We start from the raw sequence: 21,426 nt of genomic DNA on the forward strand, positions 1-21,426 counted from the left end.
TCGCCATAGTAACAGAATATCCATATGCAAATGGCTGCCCTGATAGATTAGAGAGCTGACAAATGGAAGATCTATTTAAAGAGTGAGGCAAGGTAGCAGTAAGCAGAAAGTCTGTGGCAGGATGCATATTGTTCCATCATAGGCGTATACAGTACAGTGGTAGTCACTGTAGGGGCCATTATGCATAGTTATGCTTTAAATAGTACCACTGAAAATAAAGGTATTGCAGCATTTTCTTTCTCAAAGGAGTTTGATTAAATAAATGTGTCCAAAATTCACGTGATTTGCCTATAAATATTGTGATTTATCCGTGGGCCGTTTCACCTTCAGTTTTGCCGAAGTTGTAATCAAATCAAATAAAACTATTTGTAAGGCCCGACAACACACGTTAATGTCCCCATGGGCCGATGGGGTCTGGGGTAATGAGTCTGACCTCCGTTCATTGACGGGCAGTTAGCTTGTTAGACTATATATCTATATCTGTACATATCCCTTACCTATCACTGTACATATTAATACTACAACTCTGTACATACTCAGTAGTACTAATTTGTATATTTTGTTCCCAGTTTGATCACCTGTACATTGTATACATTGTACATTGTACTATTGCGCATCACTGTTACATTTGTACTCTGGTTGGATGCCAAACCTCTTTTCATTGTATTGTACTTGTACTGTATGATAATAATACATTAATCTAATCAAATCTTTTCCATGGATATTTCTTTGCTGCTCTTGACTGTTTGTTGTAGCTGCACAGTCTTTTCTTTACCGTTTATCTATATTTACACCAAACCGACCAGACAAACCAGACGTTACCCAAACATTTTCTTTTAGCAGGAATTGGCGCATTTACGCTACATGTATAACCGATGAGGGAGCCTGTCACTGGATGACAGGTGATCTCACCCGTGGCGTGATCAGCCACCTCGTATCGGATCTAGGATGTGTAAAAGTGCCCTTGCAGAGTAGAGTAGCGGTCAGTATACGGGACAGTCGGCGACCCTCCTTGTGCACATTCTGGAAGAACACGTGAAGTGACACACGATTTACAGGGACCCCTTTTCTCTCCTACTGTGCTCTATAGCGACAAATTCATCAACTAGTGATCAACGACTCCACTGGGTACTCCTTTAACACATTCTGCGCCATGCCCGAGTATAGTCGGGTTATCTCGCCAGTGGTTGAGCGCCATACCCGAGTATAGTCGGGTTTTGATCCTTTGATCTTTTTCCTCCGATCCCTGTTCTAAATCACCATCCGGATCATTCTAGCTGTCCCTGGCTTGTTTGTATACGTTGGAATTGCAATGCCGATCGAATATCACCAGGTGGCAGTATTGCCTACCTTTGAACTGGAATGGCTTGGCGTGGATACACGTTTTCCTTTTTTTTTTTTTTTTGTAAGGGCTCCACCTCCTGCTTGAACAGAGATTCACATCGATCGCCTCGAAATTCTGTTGCCGAAGCATATTTACCATCGAAAACTGTATAGACATACACTGGTAATCACAATGGCGATGCGATCACTTGGAATTATTCTTTTTGGAATACCTTCTGGCTAAGGTAAGGTATATTCTATGTCTATTTTACCGAACCTGAAACAGGTTTTTCTAACGATCACAGTTTTGTGTTTTACCGGACGTAAAACGTGCTCAACAAACACGATCACGGTTTTGAGTTAAACCCATGGTATATACCTTTTGATTTGGGAGTATTTGGGGTTTCAGGGGATCAACCAGAACGGTTTGGGCTTATTGCACATACCGCGTTTTATCTCGCAATCTATGGAAAAAGACTGGATTATCTTGGAAATGCACAATGTTTAGCGTGTAATAAACTACAAACTACAGTGTGTAGAAACAAACTATTTTTTTCCATGTTGGACTACAAGTAGTGTCTGTCAAATGAGCCACACCATTGTCTCCACAGCTATAATACAGAACACACCGTGAAAATTACCATTTTAAGATGGCCTTGAAGCGGCAGAGATGGAGACAGCTTATGGTGCTGAATGAGTTAAGGCGCGACAGCCTAGGCTAGGTGAATAGGCAAAACAAATATTTTAATATATATCACTATGAAACCTTCCCAGTTTGTTTACATAACAACTAAGAAAAAATGAAATGCACGTTTTCTGAGATTTTATGTTTATGCAAAATAGGCGTTACCTAATTAAATATGCACTCATTAGCATATATCGCCAGGAACAGAATCACCAACATTGGATGATGCCAGATTCAACGGCAGATTTTTTGGTATACATGTACTATAAATCAGGCTATGAATGATATATGAACAAATCCCTCTGTAAAAAGAAGCAGGGTATAGATAGGAAGAAATGTGGAAAGTATGGTGTGTGTGTGTGTGTAGGTGCTAGGGAAATGGATATTTCATCTCTACGTGTAAGGAAAACGCATAAAAACTCATTTTTGGGAAAACACTCTCAAAGTTCTGTATTGTAATTGTGATTTATGGACACAATCCGACAAAATGAAGTAAAATAAACAACTAAGTGTGTGTTTTCGATATTTTGATATATATGTTTTCAACTAGTTTGAAATAAGACATATACATTTTTTTTTATCAACCAAAATTTTTATATTTGCCTATTCACCTAGGCTGGCTTGCCTTAACATGGACACACTGACTTACAGTTTACTGTGAGCTGGTTTCATTGACCAGTGTAGCAACAGTGCAGAGATATTCCATTCAGAAGTTTCACAGAGAGGTGATATGGTCCTCACTTTGACCAGCAAAATGTAAAAACTAAGTCTACATTGTCCTCATTCCATTAAACTATTAAACATTTTACAAATAGCACCTTTAATATACTTCAGAAATAATTTAGTTAGAAATCAGACTTGATGACGTAAAAAATATCTCATGATACGATAAACAATAAATATCTGTAGCCTATATTGCCCAGTCGTCCTTATCGTCCTTGTGGGTGTGTTCTAAATACCCTATACTATACAGTTTAACAGTTAAACCCTTGTGCTTTTTCTTCCTTTGATGCTTCCTACACCTGGAATGCCCTCCAACTCTTTTGCTGCATTTAAAAGTATGATCTCTGGGGGCGGTCAGGTGGCGTAGCGGAGATTGTGCTCGTCACCAATGCAAGAGGCTGCGGTCTCGACTCCCGGAGAGTCAGCATTGCCTTGGCTCGGGCTGATCGCTATACTAACTCGTTTGGCTGAGTTAGGGGGAGGGGAGCCGTGGGTGGGTCCTGGGCGTTGTGGACAGCGACCCCTACAGTTCGGTCGGGGCGCCTGCTCAGCAAGGGTAGGATCTGGAGAGAGGTAGTGCGACCTTCCACACTCTCCCGGTGAGAATCTGCGCGGCCAGGCTGGCTGCCGGCTGGCTGCACATGCGTCGGAGGAAAAGCATGTGACAGTCTCCGGCCTCTCGGACCAACAGTAGGGGAAAGTGCGCAACAACCATGAAGGGGGTTGGGAATTGGCATAACGACTAACAGTGGATGGGAGAAAAATCGGAAAAAAAGAAGGAGGGGGAAAAAGATAATATAAAAAAAAAAGTATGATCTCTGACCACTGTGTGTTGACTTGTAACTGTCTTTGCTGATGCCTATATGTATGCATTTACTGATAAACTATGTCTTGTTTTGTAAGCTCGTCGTCACTGTAAATTAGGATAACATTATTGTCTTACGAGTTGAAATAAAGGTTTAAAATGTAATTAAATATTGAGCCAACTGTATTAAAACAAAACGTTTTGATTTTGGCTTTATTGCAATGTTATTGAGACTGTATATTGAGACTAGTTCCAACCTTTTGTTTGACACTCAAGGTTTGGATGGTTGGAAGATGGCAGGTGGATCATCTTACATTGTATGCTGCAATATTGCATAACCGCGATTTAACAAAAACAAGGCTCTCTTTCCACCATTGCCAGACAGCATGTATTAGTTCTTATTATTAGTTGAAATTGAATTATTATTATTATTTCGTCAGATAATTATCTAATCAAATTCTCCGTGCCAGTCTGTGTTTTGGCAGTGTTTCTGTTTGTGTGATGAGTCATGAATATCCCAGTCTAGACTTACTGTTGATGAATTGACTGCATCATCTCTGTTGAGCCTCCAATTAATTTACTGGTAACAGAGGAGTTTTTTTTTTAAGGCCAGATGGATACAAGAACCTTGAAGGTAAACAGGAACATGTTTTTCAGTTAGCTTCTCAAATTGATTGACCTGAAATGTAATTGAATTCAACCTAACCTGAATGATGTTTTTGAGTGTGCAGTACATCCACAGCTAAAGAGATTGGTTTTATCGGGTATCACAGTGGCTAAAAAGCTGATAGCATCACGATGGTTCCAACCGGAAAAAATGTGCCGAAAGGTCTGGATTATTACATATCTCGATGTGATTTATCAAGAAATATCTACAGCAAGAATTTTGGGTCTCAATGAATCTAAAATGACAATGTGGTTAGAAGTGGTGGAGAAAATAAAAGCTAGCATATAATGGTAGTGTCTGGTTAGGAGCGAGGGATAATGGATGGATTATCCAATGGGGGGTCCGGGAGGGGGGGGGGGGGGGGGGTACGAGCTAGAGCATATGTGTGTAGGGTATTAGATAGCAGGTATTGGGGGTATATCCTGTATAAGACATTTAACTATATGGTGATTTCATTGGATGTGCACTGTTAATAATGCTTGTATATCTTATCGTGTGTTGTCATGTTTGTTTATATGTTTGTTTAAAAAATAATAAAAAAATTAAATACAAAAAAAATAACCTTGAAGGTAAACAGGAACATGTTTTTCAGTTAGCTTCTCAAATTGATTGACCTGAAATGTAATTGAATTCAACCTAACCTGAAGCCTATGAAATGGCTGTCACTGACTTTATTCACTGTGTGTGTATGTGTTTGTTTGTGTGCACCCTTCAGTGGTACCCAGAGGTACGGCACCACTGCCCCTCCACCCCAATCATTCTGGTGGGAACCAAACTGGATCTGAGGGATGAGAAGGAGGCCATCGAGAAGTTGAAGGAGAGGAAGCTAGCTCCCATCACCTACCCTCAGGGTCTGGCACTGGCTAAGGATATAGGTAAGCTCCCATCACCTACCCTCAGGGTCTGATACTGGCCAAGGAGATAGGTAGGCTCCCATCACCTACCCTCAGGTTCTAGCACTGGCTAAGGAGATAGGTAGGCTCCCATCACCTACCCTCAGGGTCTGGCACTGGCCAAGGAGATAGGTAGGCTCCCATCACCTACCCTCAGGTTCTGGCACTGGCTAAGGAGATAGGTAGGCTACTAGACTTTCAAAAGCTAGAACTACTCTGTTAATTACATGTGTTATTCATGCTAGCAAGGGCCTTCACTTCCCCTTGCAGGCTGAAACCTGCACCTTGACCCATAGAAATAATACAAGATTTTTTTTTTTTTTTTTTAATCTTTTCCCCCCTCCATTTTCCTCCGATTTTCTCCCATCCCAATGTTAGTCGTATGCCAATTCCCAGTCCCCTTCCTGGTCGCTGCGCACTTACCCCCCACAGTCAGATCATCTGGGAGAGTGGAGGCTATCACGTGCTTCCTCCGACACACGTCCAGCCAATCAACCGCTTCTTTTCACCTGGCAGCGCGGATCCTCCCCGAGAGGGCGTAGCGTGTGGAAGGATCACACTATCCCACTCAGGTCCTATCCGCGCTTAGCAGGCGCCCCGACCGAACTGTAGGAGTCGCTGTTTACAACGACCCGGACCCACCCCGCCAGCTTCTCCCACCCTCTAATACAGCCAATTGTATTAGTGTGAACGGCCAGCCAAGCTGGTGACAACCCCGGAGCTGTGAGCTGGATTCGAACAGGCGAATCCAGCTCACAGCTCCGGGGTTGGTGACTAACGCAATCTCCGCTACGCCACCTAACCGCCAATACAAGACTTTTCAAAGGTAGAAGTGACATTCATAACATTCTTTTTTTATGGTGCAGGGATGCCATTGCCTGGAAATGACAAGTCCTCGTAGGCATAGTGAATTCTCGCATGCAGCAGATCAACTCTGAATACTGTATAGGCCTACCTCTTGAGAAAAGGTCAAAAGACTGGAAACACTGACAATAAAGGAAGGTTGACCTTCCACAAAACACACAAAACCTTGACAATAATGTATGGTCCATGTGTGCTGGATCTTACTTCTCTATAAGGCTACTAGACATAACATTAAAGGAACACGCCAACATTCTGGGAAATGCGCTTACTGTCTTCTTCAGAGTCAGACAAGAAGATAGATACCAATTTCCTCTCAGTGTGTTTAGTAGAAAGCTAGCATAGCTTAGCACAAATGGAATGGATACAGACCAACTAGCCTACAGTAGCTGTTGGCCAAAAACACCTCTCCCAGAGGTTTAAGCTAGGCTAATGATCCGTGTCAGCTTCCATTCATTTGTGGTCCATATCTGCTTCCATTAAAGAAAAGGTGCTAGCCTGCATTCGGATAGCTTTCTACTGAGAGCTGCACATCCACAACACAGGCATCAGAAATAGGCATCTTATCTTTGGCAAGAGGAGAAAACTCAAAGCATAGCATGCAGGGGTCTGCAGATCTGGAACGAGCTCGACAAGAGTCTGAAACTGTCAAAATCCTTCACAAACTTCAAAAAATCACTGAAAGAGGAACTGCTTAAATCATATCTCTAAATAGAATCCATACTTAGGTAAATTAATTGTCTGCATTTATGTATCTATGTTGTATGTTTGTTAGTAGGTAGGTGTGTAAGCCTACCCACGTTGTATGTTTTTGTTTTTGTTTAAATAGCTTCTTGGGAGACCTGGCACATGCACACAATTTCGTCGATGTTGTTTTCACATGAAGATATGTAATATATTGTGTGTGTGTGTGTGTGTGTGTGTGTGTGTGTGTGTGCGTGTGTGTGTGTGTGTGTGTGTGTGTGTGTGTGTGTGTGTGTGTGTGTGTGTGTGTGTGTGTGTGTGTGTGTGTGTGTGTGTGTGTGTGTGTGTGTGTGAGAATAAATTCATTCATTCATTAGAGGAAATTAGTAGCTACTGTATCTTCTTGTCTGACTCTGGAGAAGACGGCAAGTGCGTTTCCCATAATGTTGGCATGTGCCTTTAACAAACAAACAAAAGCACACACATCCAGACCAAAGGGAAGGCCTTAGAGCTTAGACCATTTACATTTACATTGCTCACAACAAATATCCCCCACTGCACACTGATTACCACCATGGGTGCTGTTAAATAATGTTCAACTTCATAACATCAATTGAAAAGTCTTTCATTTGAAAACAATAAAATTATGACGTCTCAGGGCGTTGGTCATCTGGTCTCCAACCAGCCCAGCTCTCGGCATTGCTACCAGCTTGGCTGGTCGTTCATACTAATACAATTGGCAGTATTAGGGGGTGGGAAGCTGGTGGGTGGGAATCTGGTGTTGTGGACAGTGACGCCTACAGGTCAGGTCTCGGCGCTCGCTCAGCGAGGGCAGGACTTGGTGGAGATAGCGTGCCCTCCCACGCGTCACACTTCACCAATGAGAGTCCTCGCTGCTAAGTGAAAAGACGTCACTGGCAGTCGCTGCACGCATCGGAGGAAGCGTACGGTCGGCTTCGGGACGCCCTTGTACCGACTCGTAGGAGAACATGCATACAGCAGCCAGGTAGGGGAGGGGGGGGAATTGGCACGGCGACTAAATTAGACGGGGAGAAAAACAGAAAATCGGAGAAAGAGGGGGGAAAAATTATAATAATAATAATAATAATAATAATAATAGCCATACATTCTCCCAGTCCCTCCGCTCTGCAGTAAACACAGAATCCATTTTCTGGTATCCCGTTTTGACTTTATCCAATCAGGAGAGAGAACTCCACACTGCAAAAATGGTCTGACAAAAATAAGAAATAAAAACTCATTTTAAGCAAATGTTTCCTTGAAACAAGTAAACTAATCTACCAGTGCAGTAAGCAAATTTAGCTTGGCAAGATTTATTGAAATAAATAATAATATAGGGTTCTCTCTCCTGATTGGGTAAAGTGGGAAGATACCAGACATGTATTTTGTGATTACTGCAGAGTGGAGGGACTGGGAGACCCATGTTACTGGCTGGGAGACCCATGTTACTATAGCTATTTAACTAAACAAAGTACAGCAACTTTAATACAACACATGACCAATCACCAAATATGCAGTAGAAATAGTTTGACGTTTTCTTTTAGTTTCAAGACTTTGTCATGAATACATGGTCTGAATGAGTCACTCTCTCCAGGAAAAAATGTTTTGTTGTAAAAAATACCAAGTATCCCTTCAACTGATAATTTCGTCATAATTCCAACTGGTCTGTCCGCCACATGTCCATATCAGGCTGTGCCATATCGGCCCACACTCATGGTGTCAAACAGGCTGGGGGAAGGCGGGTGTCACATTTGGGCTGTTGTCTGTTGTTTTAGTTTTTCTCAGCCAGCCAGCGTGCTTCGTAGAGTGATCGTTTCTGTGCCCGCTGCCAAATCTTTTCATAGATTTGAATGAATGATTATGGACCAAGAACAGCTGTTGCTGTGTAGCACAGAAGGTTTGAGATTGAATAAGATGGGAAATACGGTAAACATGTGCTAAAAAGACGGACGTTGTCGAGACCTGGATCTGTATCTGATTCATCTGAAAACGTGTATTCAAGAGCTTTTGGGGGGTACTGAATTTGTGCACAGGAAGTCAAAAGTTCAAGGCGGGAGGTCTCGTCCACCTAGCGCACATTTCCAGCTGAAAAACGCTGGCAGTGAGCCGGTAGTGCTGGGATGAAGCGCATCTTGTAGCGAGATGACAGAGAGAAAGAAATCTAGCGACAGCCATCTTTTTATCGTATTTTACTGCCGCGGTTTTGCACATATAGCATATTTTAATACACTTTATTGTATATTAATTATATATATAGTTATTGCCTGACACCACAGTTCGCCCTTTGCTTTTTATTAGCTTTTTATTACTGTATTCGTGTAGTTATTAGTGTATTTGTGCCCTCATACTGCTCCTGTCTCTTGTGGGCAGGCAGGCAGGCAACTCCGGTGTCAGGTTACAAACAGAGTGGTAGATATGATTGGCTGTGATTGGTTGTCTGAAAATGTGCTCAGCGCATCGCTCTGAAAAGTTCAGAAAGTTTCAACTTTAAACGCTGGGTGCGGCCGCACAAAAAAGCTGAAAAGCGCTGAAAAAAGAACCCAACTGCAGCGCATTTCCTATAGGCGGCAGCATGCGGCCGCATACGCTCCCTCCCCATTGGGATCAATTGACAAAAGACGCTTGCGCCCAGAAATATGCGGCAATTTGTGCACAGGAAGTCAAAAGTTCGAGGCGGGAGGTCTTACCCTCCATTTCCTGTTTATGTCACAGTGAATTATCACAGATATTAATTCTTTAGTTCTGCATGTAAAATACTACTACCGTTACTTGAGAAAACTGGTGTGTGATGTCATAAATTACACGTGGATAATAGAGATAAAAGTTATTTTATTTATCCTTTATTTATCCAGGAATGTCCCATTGAGATACAAGATCTCTTCTTCCAGGGAGTCCTGACCAACACAGCACACAACAAGTTTCAACATAAAACAGGTTATAAAAGAGATAAGAGTTTCCTTTCTCTGAGAGATTTCCTTTTTTAATCCACGTTTTTGGGTAGTACATTGTTTCTACTATGTCCCTGCACACCAGACACACGGCCAGGTAGAATCTGTTGGATTTTAATATGTCATGAGCTATAGGCTAACTTGCAGCCAGATAGCTTTCTACTGAAGACACAGAGAGGACATTGGTATCATGTGTCCGGCACGCAGGGGCATGCTAGAAACAATGCACTACCCAGAAACTCCATGGATTAAAAAGAATAGGGAAAAACGTACAGTATATCTCACGAAAAATGGTAAGAGCATTTCCCATACATGTCGGTGTGTTCATTTTAGTGTTGTAGTACTCGAGTCCTGGACTGATTTTAAGGACTCGTGACTCAACTTGAACTTGAGCACTGACTGCATTCGGACTCGGAAGGTGCAGACGAGGACTCAGACTTGTTAATTGATAAATACTTTTTATTTTTTTATAAAGTTATTTATTTTTATTTCCTTTTGTAATAGGCCCTAGTCATTTGGCATACGATATTGATGGCTAGTGCATTTGTTTGGCTATTGTGTCACAAAGTAAATAAACTCCCTTTGAAATGGTGACCGCTGTGTCATTTATGTTTAATGTAGAGTAGACCTTTTTAAATTTTTTCTTGTATTTAATTTTTTTATTATTTTTTAAACAAACATATAAACAAACATGACAACACACGATAAGATATACAAGCATTAATTAACAGTGCATATCCAATGAAATCACCATTTAGTTAATACAGGATATACCCCTAATACCTGTTATCTAGTACCCTACACACATATGCTCTAGCTCATACCCCCCCCTCCCGGACCCCCCATTGGATAATCCATCCTTTATAACTTGTTCCTACCAGACACTACCTTTATATGCTAGCTTTTATTCTCTCCATCACTTCTAACCACATTGTCATTTTGGATTCATTGACCTTTTTTTATTTGTATGTCAGCTCTTTGACTGCCAGAGTGGAATGGACTCAACCTTGATGACTTGGTCTCGGACTCGTACTAGGGTAATGAGGACTCGACTCAGGCTCTTCTTTGGTGACTCGGACTTGGACTCGGACTCGAACACTGGGGACTCGAGACTCGACTCGGACTTGAGATTTAATGACTCGACTACAACACTGGCTGTAACAGAATATGGAAGTGACAATGAAGCTTTTTACAAGCTGTTTAGTGTATACATCTTCATATCCAAAATACAAATATCCCTATGTACATGAATAAACCCAATATTCTAAAAACAATGTGTTTCCCATGCTTAGATGCACTTTTGAAAGCAAAAAAAGCTACTTAAATCATCTGACCGACTGCTTCAGTATCAAAGTGAGAGATACTACAATGAACCATAATAATTTAGTCTGAAGTGTGAAAAATGTACCTTTAATAATGTACTACAAGAATCTCAAGTATGAGACGGTTCAATAGACAAGGTCAAGTAGTCCTTGTTTACCAACCTGAGGCTCAGCACTCTGAAGAACAGACACACTAATTGTACGTGAATTCAATGAGCGTGTGTGTGTGTGTGTTTACATCCATGTTGTCTATCCATTCAGGCTCTGTAAAGTACTTGGAATGCTCTGCCCTGACCCAGCGAGGACTGAAGACGGTATTTGATGAGGCCATCAGAGCGGTGCTGTGCCCCCAACCCCCTAAGCCGAAGCCGAGACACTGTAAGCTGATATGAAGCGTCCCGGGGGGAAGAAGAAGAAGAAAGGCTGTGTGCTGATATGAGGCGTCCCGGGGAGAATTGTCGGAACACACCGGAAGGGCTCAGGGATCACACGGAAAACTGGCATTTCACATTAAAAACTTTTCACTTTTTTTCTTTTTTAATTTTTAATTTTTACGTATATGTGCCTTGTAGTACAGAATGTCTTATAGTTTAGGTTCTGGTATGTCCTGGTATGGTATTATATGATGAATTGAAAATGGGGGACCCTGATGTAAACAAGACTAAAGTCTTTCTCTGGTCTGCATCCCCTTAACAATTGTGTGTATTGAGCTGTACTGTATTGTACCCATTCTGCAAGCTGTTAATACAATTTTCAATCAATCAATCCTACATTTTCATTTAAATAATTTAAAAGACACAAGGTTGCTAGGTTCAGATGTGTATTGCATGCTGTACTTGTATAATTGCGTAAATATTTGTGAATTTATCTTTTAGAATTACAAATTGAAAAGCTTTTTGAAGAGTTTTATTACTGCCCCAATACCCTGTAAAAAAATATATACTATACGTATATTGTCATTTTCTCTTTTATGTATAGAGGGTTTTCACTGTGGAATAGAAATTTGATAGACATGAGAATTAAGTGCCGAGTAGAAATCCCTATCGCTTCAGGTCTATATGCCACATGTAACAGACATGTAACCTTAGAGATGTCACTCATTAGTTTTTATGGGATAAACAATGTGTCCTGATCTCTGTCCAAACAGTGTTTTAATTTCACCCTGCAGGGACTGGGGGAGTTGACCGTATTCACATGGCCGGCCATTGTGCTCGTATGTCACTCTCAGGATGGGATTCCTTTCCACCCTGTTCCCACCCAGAGACAGAGTGGATTCCCATCCTGAGCGTGACATAAGAGCAAAATGGCCGGCGTGTGAATATGGTCAATCGAGAGCTTTTTCGAGTGAGTTATCACCAACACAGAAAAAGATGAAGGGTTTTATACGTGTTTCAGAATTATCTCCAGTGTTTGATCCTTCTGGTGGTAAGAAGTCTCACAGCAAGCTTAGCATCTTTCAATCAATGGTTTGTTACAAAGCTGGAAATCACTGAAAACATATGGATAAAGCCAGAACGGAATCAGCTCACATAGGTTACACATTAATAATAATAATAAACTTTATTTGTATAGCACCTTTCATACAAGAATTGCAGCCCAAAATTAGCACAAAGTTGGCATAAATATAGACAAGCATAGAATGAGCAGAGAGTTGACAATAAAAGCAATGCATAAAGTGCAGACTTTGGATAAAATAGACAAAATAAAATAGTGCAGGGCAATAGAATAGCTGTCATTTACTGTACAATAATCATAGTGAGGATGTAATGAGTGGCAGAGTGTATTAAAAGGCTACGGTGATGTTTTAGCTTACTTTTGAAAGGCAGGCTTACTGCTCCCCCTCCCACCTTAGAGCGGGCATGGGTTCCATTCTTTCCAACGGGAGGTGCAGTGGTTTTGACCGTGTTTCTTTCTGCAACACTAATATGTAATATCTAACCTAGCTGTAACCAATTTTTACATCGGTCCAGGGCGCATCCAGGTAATTTTTTTTATAAAATAGACAGGACAATGGAGACAGGGAACCAAGCAGACGAACAGACAAGAGAACATAAGAACATCTCAGACACACAACACAACAGCAACGTAACTCAATGATCTTATAGAGGGAAAATGGAGGTTTTAATTAAGGTCTGTAAGGTGTTGGCAGGCAGACTTAATGTTAAAAGGGAGCTTATTCCACACTGTCGGCGCCATCACTGCAAAGGCCCGGAAAACCTTTGTCACTAGTTTGGCCTTGATGTCTGAGAAGAACTGATTTTCAAAATGAACGTTGGATTTTTATATCTGATGCTGATGTAGGCTATCTTTTGGAGCGGTGGTACAAAAAAGATATATTTCTTTTTTAAGCATTCGAATTTTGGTTTGTGTTACACGTTGACAGCCCGGGAGAGGTGCGTCCCTGTGGCCCTGGGCTGTATTAATGACCCGCCTCTGTCTCCGTCACGGAGGAGAGTGTCAGTGAATTCATATTCATATGTGGCATTTCAGTAATGCAAGCAGGCGCGATTCATAGAGTCCTAACGACACAACTGTCACTGAAAGATAAATACCAAGACCCCAGCGAACGCATGCACTCTCGTTCACAAGCGCTCTCGCACATAGACGCACACTAAACCATCAGACATAATAGCGTTCATTCGTGTAGCGTTTTGGTTGGTAGAGATGTTGATGTCTCTAGTCTATGCTCCAGACACAAGGAGCCATGTGAGTGATTACGTGCCGTCAGCCCACCGCAGGCCGAGCGTGGTAGAGGTTGTTTCATTGTAGCCTATGTGTGAATGACTACGTGTCCTGTGGGTCTGGTGGGGGCCCAGCTCTGGCCCGTCATACGTTGTCCCCCATAGAGAGGCCCAGAGAGTCTCCCTGCCGCCAGGTATAGAGGAGTGACTTCAATCACACACGCCTGTCAGGGACATCAAAGACGTAGTGCACCCCTGAGCTGCGTCAACACTTTAACATGGAACCGGAGATGCAGTGGAAACATCGCAAGTCGGCCGAGTGGCCTAGTGGTGAGAGGGACAGGCCCCACCCCTAACCAGAAGGTCACAGGTTTGATCCCTGCAAATGGTAAAACCGACGGTGGAGGCGACCATGCAAGGTGCCAACCTGCTCATCTGGAGCAATTAGGGGTTAAGTGTCTTGTTCAAGGACACTCTGACACGCTTCCCGGGAGGAGCGGGAATTGAACCGGGAACCTCCGGATTACCAGACGACTGCTCTACCACCTGAGCCACTGTCCCCCATGCGACTGCGACAGCCAATGTGTTGTATTCCTGGTGGTTTATGGGGCCCGTTTCAAGATCAAATAATTTGCACATAAGGTCGGAAAGATGCAGTAGCCACTGTGCCAAACTCAGTCAGGAGCATGGTTTCTTCTACAAGGTGAAATACTTTGTCAGTAAATATCTTTCTATGTTGATAATGTGTCTTTTCAAGCATTTCCACCTCGCATCAGTTATGCACATTGGCACAGACATTTGCTTCATCGATCCAATGTGCGTTTGCCTTGTCAATCCAGGGCCCTGTTAGCGAGTGGGGCCCATTTCAGTTGAAACGGGTGAAACATAGCTAAGGCCCCCTATGTCCCCGGTCTAAGCGTCCTTGAGCCAAGACACTGAGCCTCTACCTACTCCAGTGGTGCCAGAGATTGTCTGGCCTCGACCGCTCTGGTGGAACGCGTATGTGTACAAATGTCTCTCAGGGGTGACACGTGAACGGTGTACCTATACCTATAACAGTTAACCCTTCTGCCCCCTTAGCGACTATTTTGTGTTTTTTGCCTATATGTATTTGTGTTTCTGTGTACAACGATGGCTGTGTTGATTATTATGTCATGAAATTGGGTCAGATTGGTCATCTTTGATATATATTCAATATATAAAAGGATCATCATTAGAATACCTCTAAAACAAAAGTTATACACTTTAGCCTGGCAAAAACCTTGGTGTTTTTTTTCTTCCCATTAGGGTTAGGGTGAGGGTTAGGGTTAGGGTTACCCAGACAGAAAGATTAGGAGAAGGTCAAATCTCATCCCTGTGCCCGTGCCCACCCCAACACTTGCTCAACAGTCCCCTAACCTAACCCTAACCCCAATCCTAACCCTAACCCTAACCCCAACCCTAACCCTAACCCTAACCATAACCCTACAAACGGAAATATTTGAAATCTTTGATAGATATGTTGAGTTAGGTTCATAGTGGTATTCATAAAAAAAGAACGAAATATTACAAATTAAGTTTTTTATGATCTTGAACGTGATGCAATCTTTTCATGCACTAAGGTGACAACTCTGCTAAATCGTTAGGGGGGCATAAGGCGTTAGGGGAATACCATGAATTCTAAGTCACGTCACTGAGTCGATTTTACAGTTTGGCAGAGACAACATGATTATTCCATCCATCTCAGACACAGTCTTGCAAAAGGCATGTCAGCAGGCGTATAAATCCTCATCTTTGAGCAAGACATGGGGGGGGGGGGGGGGGGGGGGTTTGGACTTTATGAAGGTTATCCCCTGGTGCTTTTCTCAAAGAGGCTGCCAGCAAAGGTCAATGAGAAGTGGATATCATCACCTCATATTGCAGCCTGAGGAAAGACAAAAAGACAAATCAGCTCTGCGTCGAAGAGCGAGCTCATTACACACACTACAGCCACTGGGTAGGTGTAATTAAAGGGGAGAATCCACTCTAAAATGTCATTATTTTATTGATCACATTATTTCTATAATACTATACAGCTCCGTTTGGATTTGTGAATATGAGCAAGGAAAACCAGAGACTGAAAAAACAGAGAGAAAACTGTAGTGATGATGTCATTGAGAGACATAGACGGTGATTGGTGGAACAGCTCCTATAGGGTACTCTGACAGTAACCATGGTGATTTTACTGGGATAGGGGTAAGAGAATGTATTCGGAGCTATTCAATTCATGTAATAGTTCCAAGCTCAAATTCTATGAGCCCACAGTCGGTCACCGATTCGCTGTCAACGGGCCGACTCCGAAATGTGTGATGACATCACAAATTCATGTCTCTCGACGCTCTGATTTCTCAGCTTAGATAGATAGTTGTCTATGTTAATAGACTAAACTGCCCCGAGATCACTGCTATAGCACTATGTAAATCCTGTTTTAGGGTGTATGTTTGTACAGGTTCCTGCAGTAAACTCACAGACTGAGACGTTACCAGGATGAGTCCACTGAGATATTCCCTCTGCCTCTGGATCCCCCACTGCTGCCAGTCAATTAGAAACATTTTCCATATCTAAGACACAGGATTCAAGAAATTTAATACAGCCTCACATATAAAGCAATGCACTAACAAATTAGTGCAGGGCGCGTTTTAAAACATAATAATCAATTCTAATAATAATAACGTGCCATGCATTATGAAATTATATTTGGCATCCTTCAATGTCTTAAATATATGGAGATGTTAAGTGTGCAAACACTTCTCATTATCACTAAGGAGATTATGCAGTGTGTGTGTGTGAGTGAGAGATTCAACAGTCAAAGGATTTCACAGGCATCTCCGATCTTCAAGTCAATGTGTGGTGGCATTTCCATGCATTTATACCTGTGTAGATACGGAATTGCCTGGCAGGGGCACAGGCCTCTCCACTGTGTATTCAGCCTCTGAAGGCGGCTGCCTGAAGAGGAGAGGTTGTATACTCCATCAGCCAGCTGTCGACATGGCAACCCTTTCACTACCACACTACCAAAGGGTTAACCCTTTCACTGCGACAATACAGAAGGTTACCCCTTTCACTGCTAGCAAAGGGTTAACCCTTTCACTGTGACAATGCAGAAGGTTAACCCTTTCACTACCACACTAACCGTATGTAGTGTGGTTGTGAAAGGGTTAACCCTTTGGTAGTGTGGTAGTGAAAGGGTTACCCGTCTGTAGTGTGAAAGGGTTAAAGGGGCATCTGCTCCCTGGGTCTTTAATTTTCAGAAAGTGACAGAACGGCCGAGCACATCGAACAAGCGACCGTCAAGGATGAATACAAATAAACGTCTTTGAAGTCTCTTACTCCACTTCGTGTCCACAAAGGTCTGAGCGCTAGACACGCCTGGATTACTGCCCCGGGGGAAATGCCCTGGGGGCCCCAGACCACCAAAGGTCCAGGAAGACATTACATTTACATTTTGTCATTTAGCTGACGCTTTTATCCAAAGCGACTTACAAGTTCTGTACGACAAGTCATCAGGAAGGGCACAACTCTATCAGCTGAGTAACAATGTTCATCAAAGTGAGTGCTACAGTGTAGGTTAGTATATTAGGACATGTGCATAACAGTAAGGTTAGTTTAGTTTTTTTCATTTCAGATAATGGTTGAAGAAGTGTCTTTAGTCGACGGCGAAAGATTGGACGGGTTTCGGCTGTCCTAACTGGGGTGGGAAGTTTGTTCCACCATTGTGGGGCAAGGACTGAGAATAGGCGGCTTCTCTTTGAAGACCACGACTGGTATATTATGTGTATATTATTTCAAATGTCCCCGTGCAAGCATGATTTTAATGAAAGGGGCCCCCGGCACATTGTTTAAAGTATAGGGTCCCAATTTGGTCACATATCCTTTACCAAAAGGCCCTAGAAGTGAGTATTACAGAGCTGTATTAAAAAATAAAAGATTGTATGTCCCCCCCTTAGTTATGTCGGTCCCCTGAGGGACAGGGGGGCCCATAAGGCTTCCTTGCCCAGAGGCCCCCAAGTGGCATAATCCAACTGGTGGTAAAGCTAATACCAGTATATAATAAAGCCGGTCTGTATCCTATGTATCATTACTATGAGCCTATACTATCCTGTCCTACTCTTTTCAATGTCTGATTCCTCTCAGACAAGATAGCCATTGTCTATGGGGATGTTGGCTAGTGTCATATGAATTGACCAATTACGTCTTGAATTGAATATCAAGCCCCGCCTACTTCCAGGTGGACAACACTGAAAGGGCGATATACAATTTCTGAGAGGCCGATATTTAACGAAAGGACAATATCGGCCCAATATATTAGAGAACCGAAGTCATGAATCCCCAAGCAAGCCTGCGTCAACGGATAGACCCCCACTAAACTAAATTGCTTCCCCATTAGAACTGACAAGGAAATGGCAACGTCAGCTCTATGTGATTATTATATTCACTTTTCAAATGTCCTGTTCCTGCTTCTTCAACACACAACACACAGATGTTTGCCATTTATAGCTATGTTTGTCCTAATGATAAAGAAAGGCAAGCGGATATATGTGGGAACCACTCGTGACCTCTATATGACACCGGGTCCAGTCCCACGGTATACAAAGACCTCCCTGTTGGTATAGCCACTGTAACGTATACAATATAGTACAGTACATAAATACACCAATATAAGCCCAGTGAAATTATATTCTGCTGACTGAATATGTCCAGTGGAGTCAACAATCGTAACTGGATGTAATCTGAATCTGTAATACAAATTGAATCTACATCGGGCAATTAAAATGACACACGCACACTGTTGAGACATACTGTAGGGTGGTCATGATTCAGTTGTCATGGCAATGTTAACCCTTTCAGGTGAACAATCTCACATATGAACATTCTTTATATTGATGATATCACAATGGCCACTGATCATTGAAAGCTATGGTAAATGGACTGCATTTATATAGCGCTTCCTTTTATCCAAAGCACTTTACAATTTGTTCCTCACATTTTACCGATTCACTCACACATTCACACACCGACAGCGGAGGGAACCATGCAAGGTTCCAACCTGCTCATCGGGAGCAGTTAAGGGGGTGTTGCTCAAGGACACTTCGACACACTGCCCGGGAGGAGAGGGAATCGAACCGGGAACCTCTGGATTACCAGGCGATATCACAGAAGTGATATTCCGTTTGGCCCTGCCCCCTGGTTTTTTATCCATAATAATAACACATAGGAGCTTTTGAACCAGTGGGCAGGGCCAAATGGAATGTCTGGTAGAATTCAAAGATGGAATTCTGAGAAGAAAAAAAGTACACTTCAAAGGGTTAATGAAGGCTATGGATTCCCTGAGAGAAAGGGAGAGAGAGAGAAAGGGAGAGCGAGAGAGAGAGAGAGAGAGAGAGAGAGAGAGAGAGAGAGAGAGAGAGAGAGAGAGAGAGAGAGAGAGAGAGAGAGAGAGAGAGAGACAGTGAAACAAGCGCAAATTCGCCACTCCCATTGCCCTTTCAGCCAGCAATATGTCAATCGCACTGAATTGACACACCTCAATTTTGGTCATGCTGCATTTGGGGGGGGGGGGGGGGGGGGGGGGGGCCCGGGGGGGACAACCCTGGGAACAGGAATTAGATGGTGTTTGTTCATAAACTACAACTTTATGACAAAATAGTCATTACCTCTTAGTTTTAGGTCACTTGGAGATTCATGAGTTAATATTAAATGACCAGGTAGGGAAATGAGGAAATATCATGGAGCTGACTGGGGAAATAGGCCTGAAAACGCATCAAACTTAACTTTTCACAATGGTGTGAATGCTCAATGGTGGTCAGTGTTGGAAAGTAGCTGCTTGACTTAACATGCACCAACAAAACAAACTTTTCAAACTAAATGTAAGCGTTTCATCAATTCTCTGTCTGTGTTTTCCCCAACAGTAAGCATGGCCATGAAAAAAAGCCAAAATACCAGAATGTGCTGATCTGATGTATTGACATGGACACATACAGTCACACTTGACCTTTTTTCAGCCTCCTAGTCCTAGGGTGAAACCATTTGGCCGTTAGAGGGTGGGCACTGGGGACCAACCAACCAACGGAGTGACCTATAGAGCCACTGGTCGCACCTAAAAAGGGTTGCTTGTTAGGGCTGGGTAAGAACTGCATGCTTCCCAACGAGGGGGCGTGCCGAACATTCTACCTCACGCACCTGAGAGTGGTTGGCATTCACCTCGTCGGGAGACTACAAGTACTGCCGACTGCCTTCCACTCATTGCCAGGTCGTTCCATTGCTACCATCTACCGCTGCGTCTCTGGGGTGAGACGTCGTGCCATCTACTGCTCTACTCTCTCTCTCCGTGGGCCTCGTTCCTGGTGTGAGACATCATCATCGCTCTCTATGCTTCCACGGGAGGATTCCATTATGTTCTCACTCCTTTTTCGTGGGTCCTGTTTGCTGAGTTGTCCGTCGGCAGTGTTCTGTGGTGTGAGGCATCGTCACCGCTCTCTATGCTTCCACGGGAGGATGCCTATGTTCTCACTCCTTTTTCATGGACCCCTGTTTGCTGTGTTGCCCGTCGGCAAGTGTTCTGGTTAGTCTGAACAGGACCAGACTCAGAACTTTCATTTAATTCATGGAATCTAGAGGATTCACCTGTGTGTTTTTGTTCTCCCTTAAAGGGACAGTGCCGCTTTTTGTTGTCATAATAAATTACGCCCAGGTTTTGGCTAACTCTCATACCTGTTTTGTGTTGTGCTATTGGGGTGCAATACAAACCGTAACAGTACGACCTGGCCATGAGTGGAAGGCAGTCGGCAGTACTTGTAGTCTCCCGACGAGCTGAATGTCAACCACTCTCAGGTGAGTGAGGTAGAATGTTCGGCACGCCCCCTTGTTGGGAAGCATGCAGTTCTTACCTAGCCCTCACAGTACCCCCCCCCCTCCACGGGAGCCACCTGGCGACCAGCCAGGCCCGTAGGGGTGGGAACACTGAAAAAAAATCAGAGAGGCTCCAGGGAAACTGACCCTGCTAGCCCCACTTTACGTGTAGCTTCCCCAGCTAGCATGGCCTCCACTTTGTGTGTAGCTACCCTCATAGATATATATAGAACACTAGATAGCTTAAGGCGGAGTCACCAGCGTCACTGAACCGCCGCCATCTTGGGAGGGTCAGCCTTGAGTGAGAGTGAGTGAGCTGCACAGACAAAAATACTCATAACTCGCTGAAATATTGACGGATTTACAAACGGGTTGGTTTGCTATAAACATCAAAGATGTAGTTATGATACTGCATACTTAAAAAAAATTAAAGATGTTTTTTTTTACAAACCGCTTGAATCATAGCCACGTTAATAATGCTTGTAATGAACCAACCCGTTTGTAAATCCGTCAATATTTCAGCGAGTTATGAGTATTTTTGTCTGTGCAGCTCACTCACTCTCACTCAAGGCTGACCCTCCCAAGATGGCGGCGGTTCAGTGACGTCGCTCTCCATTGGCCGGCAGCACGGGCAAGCTATCTAGTGTTCTATATATATCTATGGCTACCCTGTTCCCCACTGCTAGGACTGCCCCTTCAGCTAGCAAGGTCAGTTTTCCTGGAGCCGCCCTGTCGGCTAATCCCTTGTTCCCCACTGCTAGGACTGCCCCTTCAGCTATCAGGGTCAGTTTCCCTGGAGCCTCTCTGATTTCTTTTCCAGCGTTCCCACCCCTACGGGCCTGGCTGGTCGCCAGGTGGCTCCCGTGGAGGGGGGGTGGGGGGGGGGGGGGTAGGCTTACTGTGCAAATCCAAGGAGGTGCAAATCCAGAGCCTGCAGAATAATGAGGAC

The 21,426-nt window shown here is 43.3% G+C and overlaps 1 protein-coding gene across 1 annotated transcript in view; it reads left to right on the forward strand.

Annotated features, from left to right (window-relative positions):
• rac2 (Rac family small GTPase 2) overlaps nt 1–12,062 on the forward strand; it is a 44,816-nt gene extending 32,754 nt beyond the window's left edge. Inside the window, exons 5-6 of the mRNA XM_084329761.1 lie at nt 4,919–5,078; nt 11,191–12,062. Of these exons, the coding sequence (XP_084185887.1) occupies nt 4,919–5,078; nt 11,191–11,321 (291 nt within the window). The 3' untranslated portion in view covers nt 11,322–12,062. The remainder of the gene's footprint in view (nt 1–4,918; nt 5,079–11,190) is intronic.
• The last annotated feature ends 9,364 nt before the right edge of the window (nt 12,063–21,426 follow it).

Source organism: Notolepis coatsorum, assembly GCF_963971535.1.
Source record: "Notolepis coatsorum genome assembly, chromosome: 14".
Lineage (NCBI taxonomy): Eukaryota > Metazoa > Chordata > Actinopteri > Aulopiformes > Paralepididae > Notolepis > Notolepis coatsorum.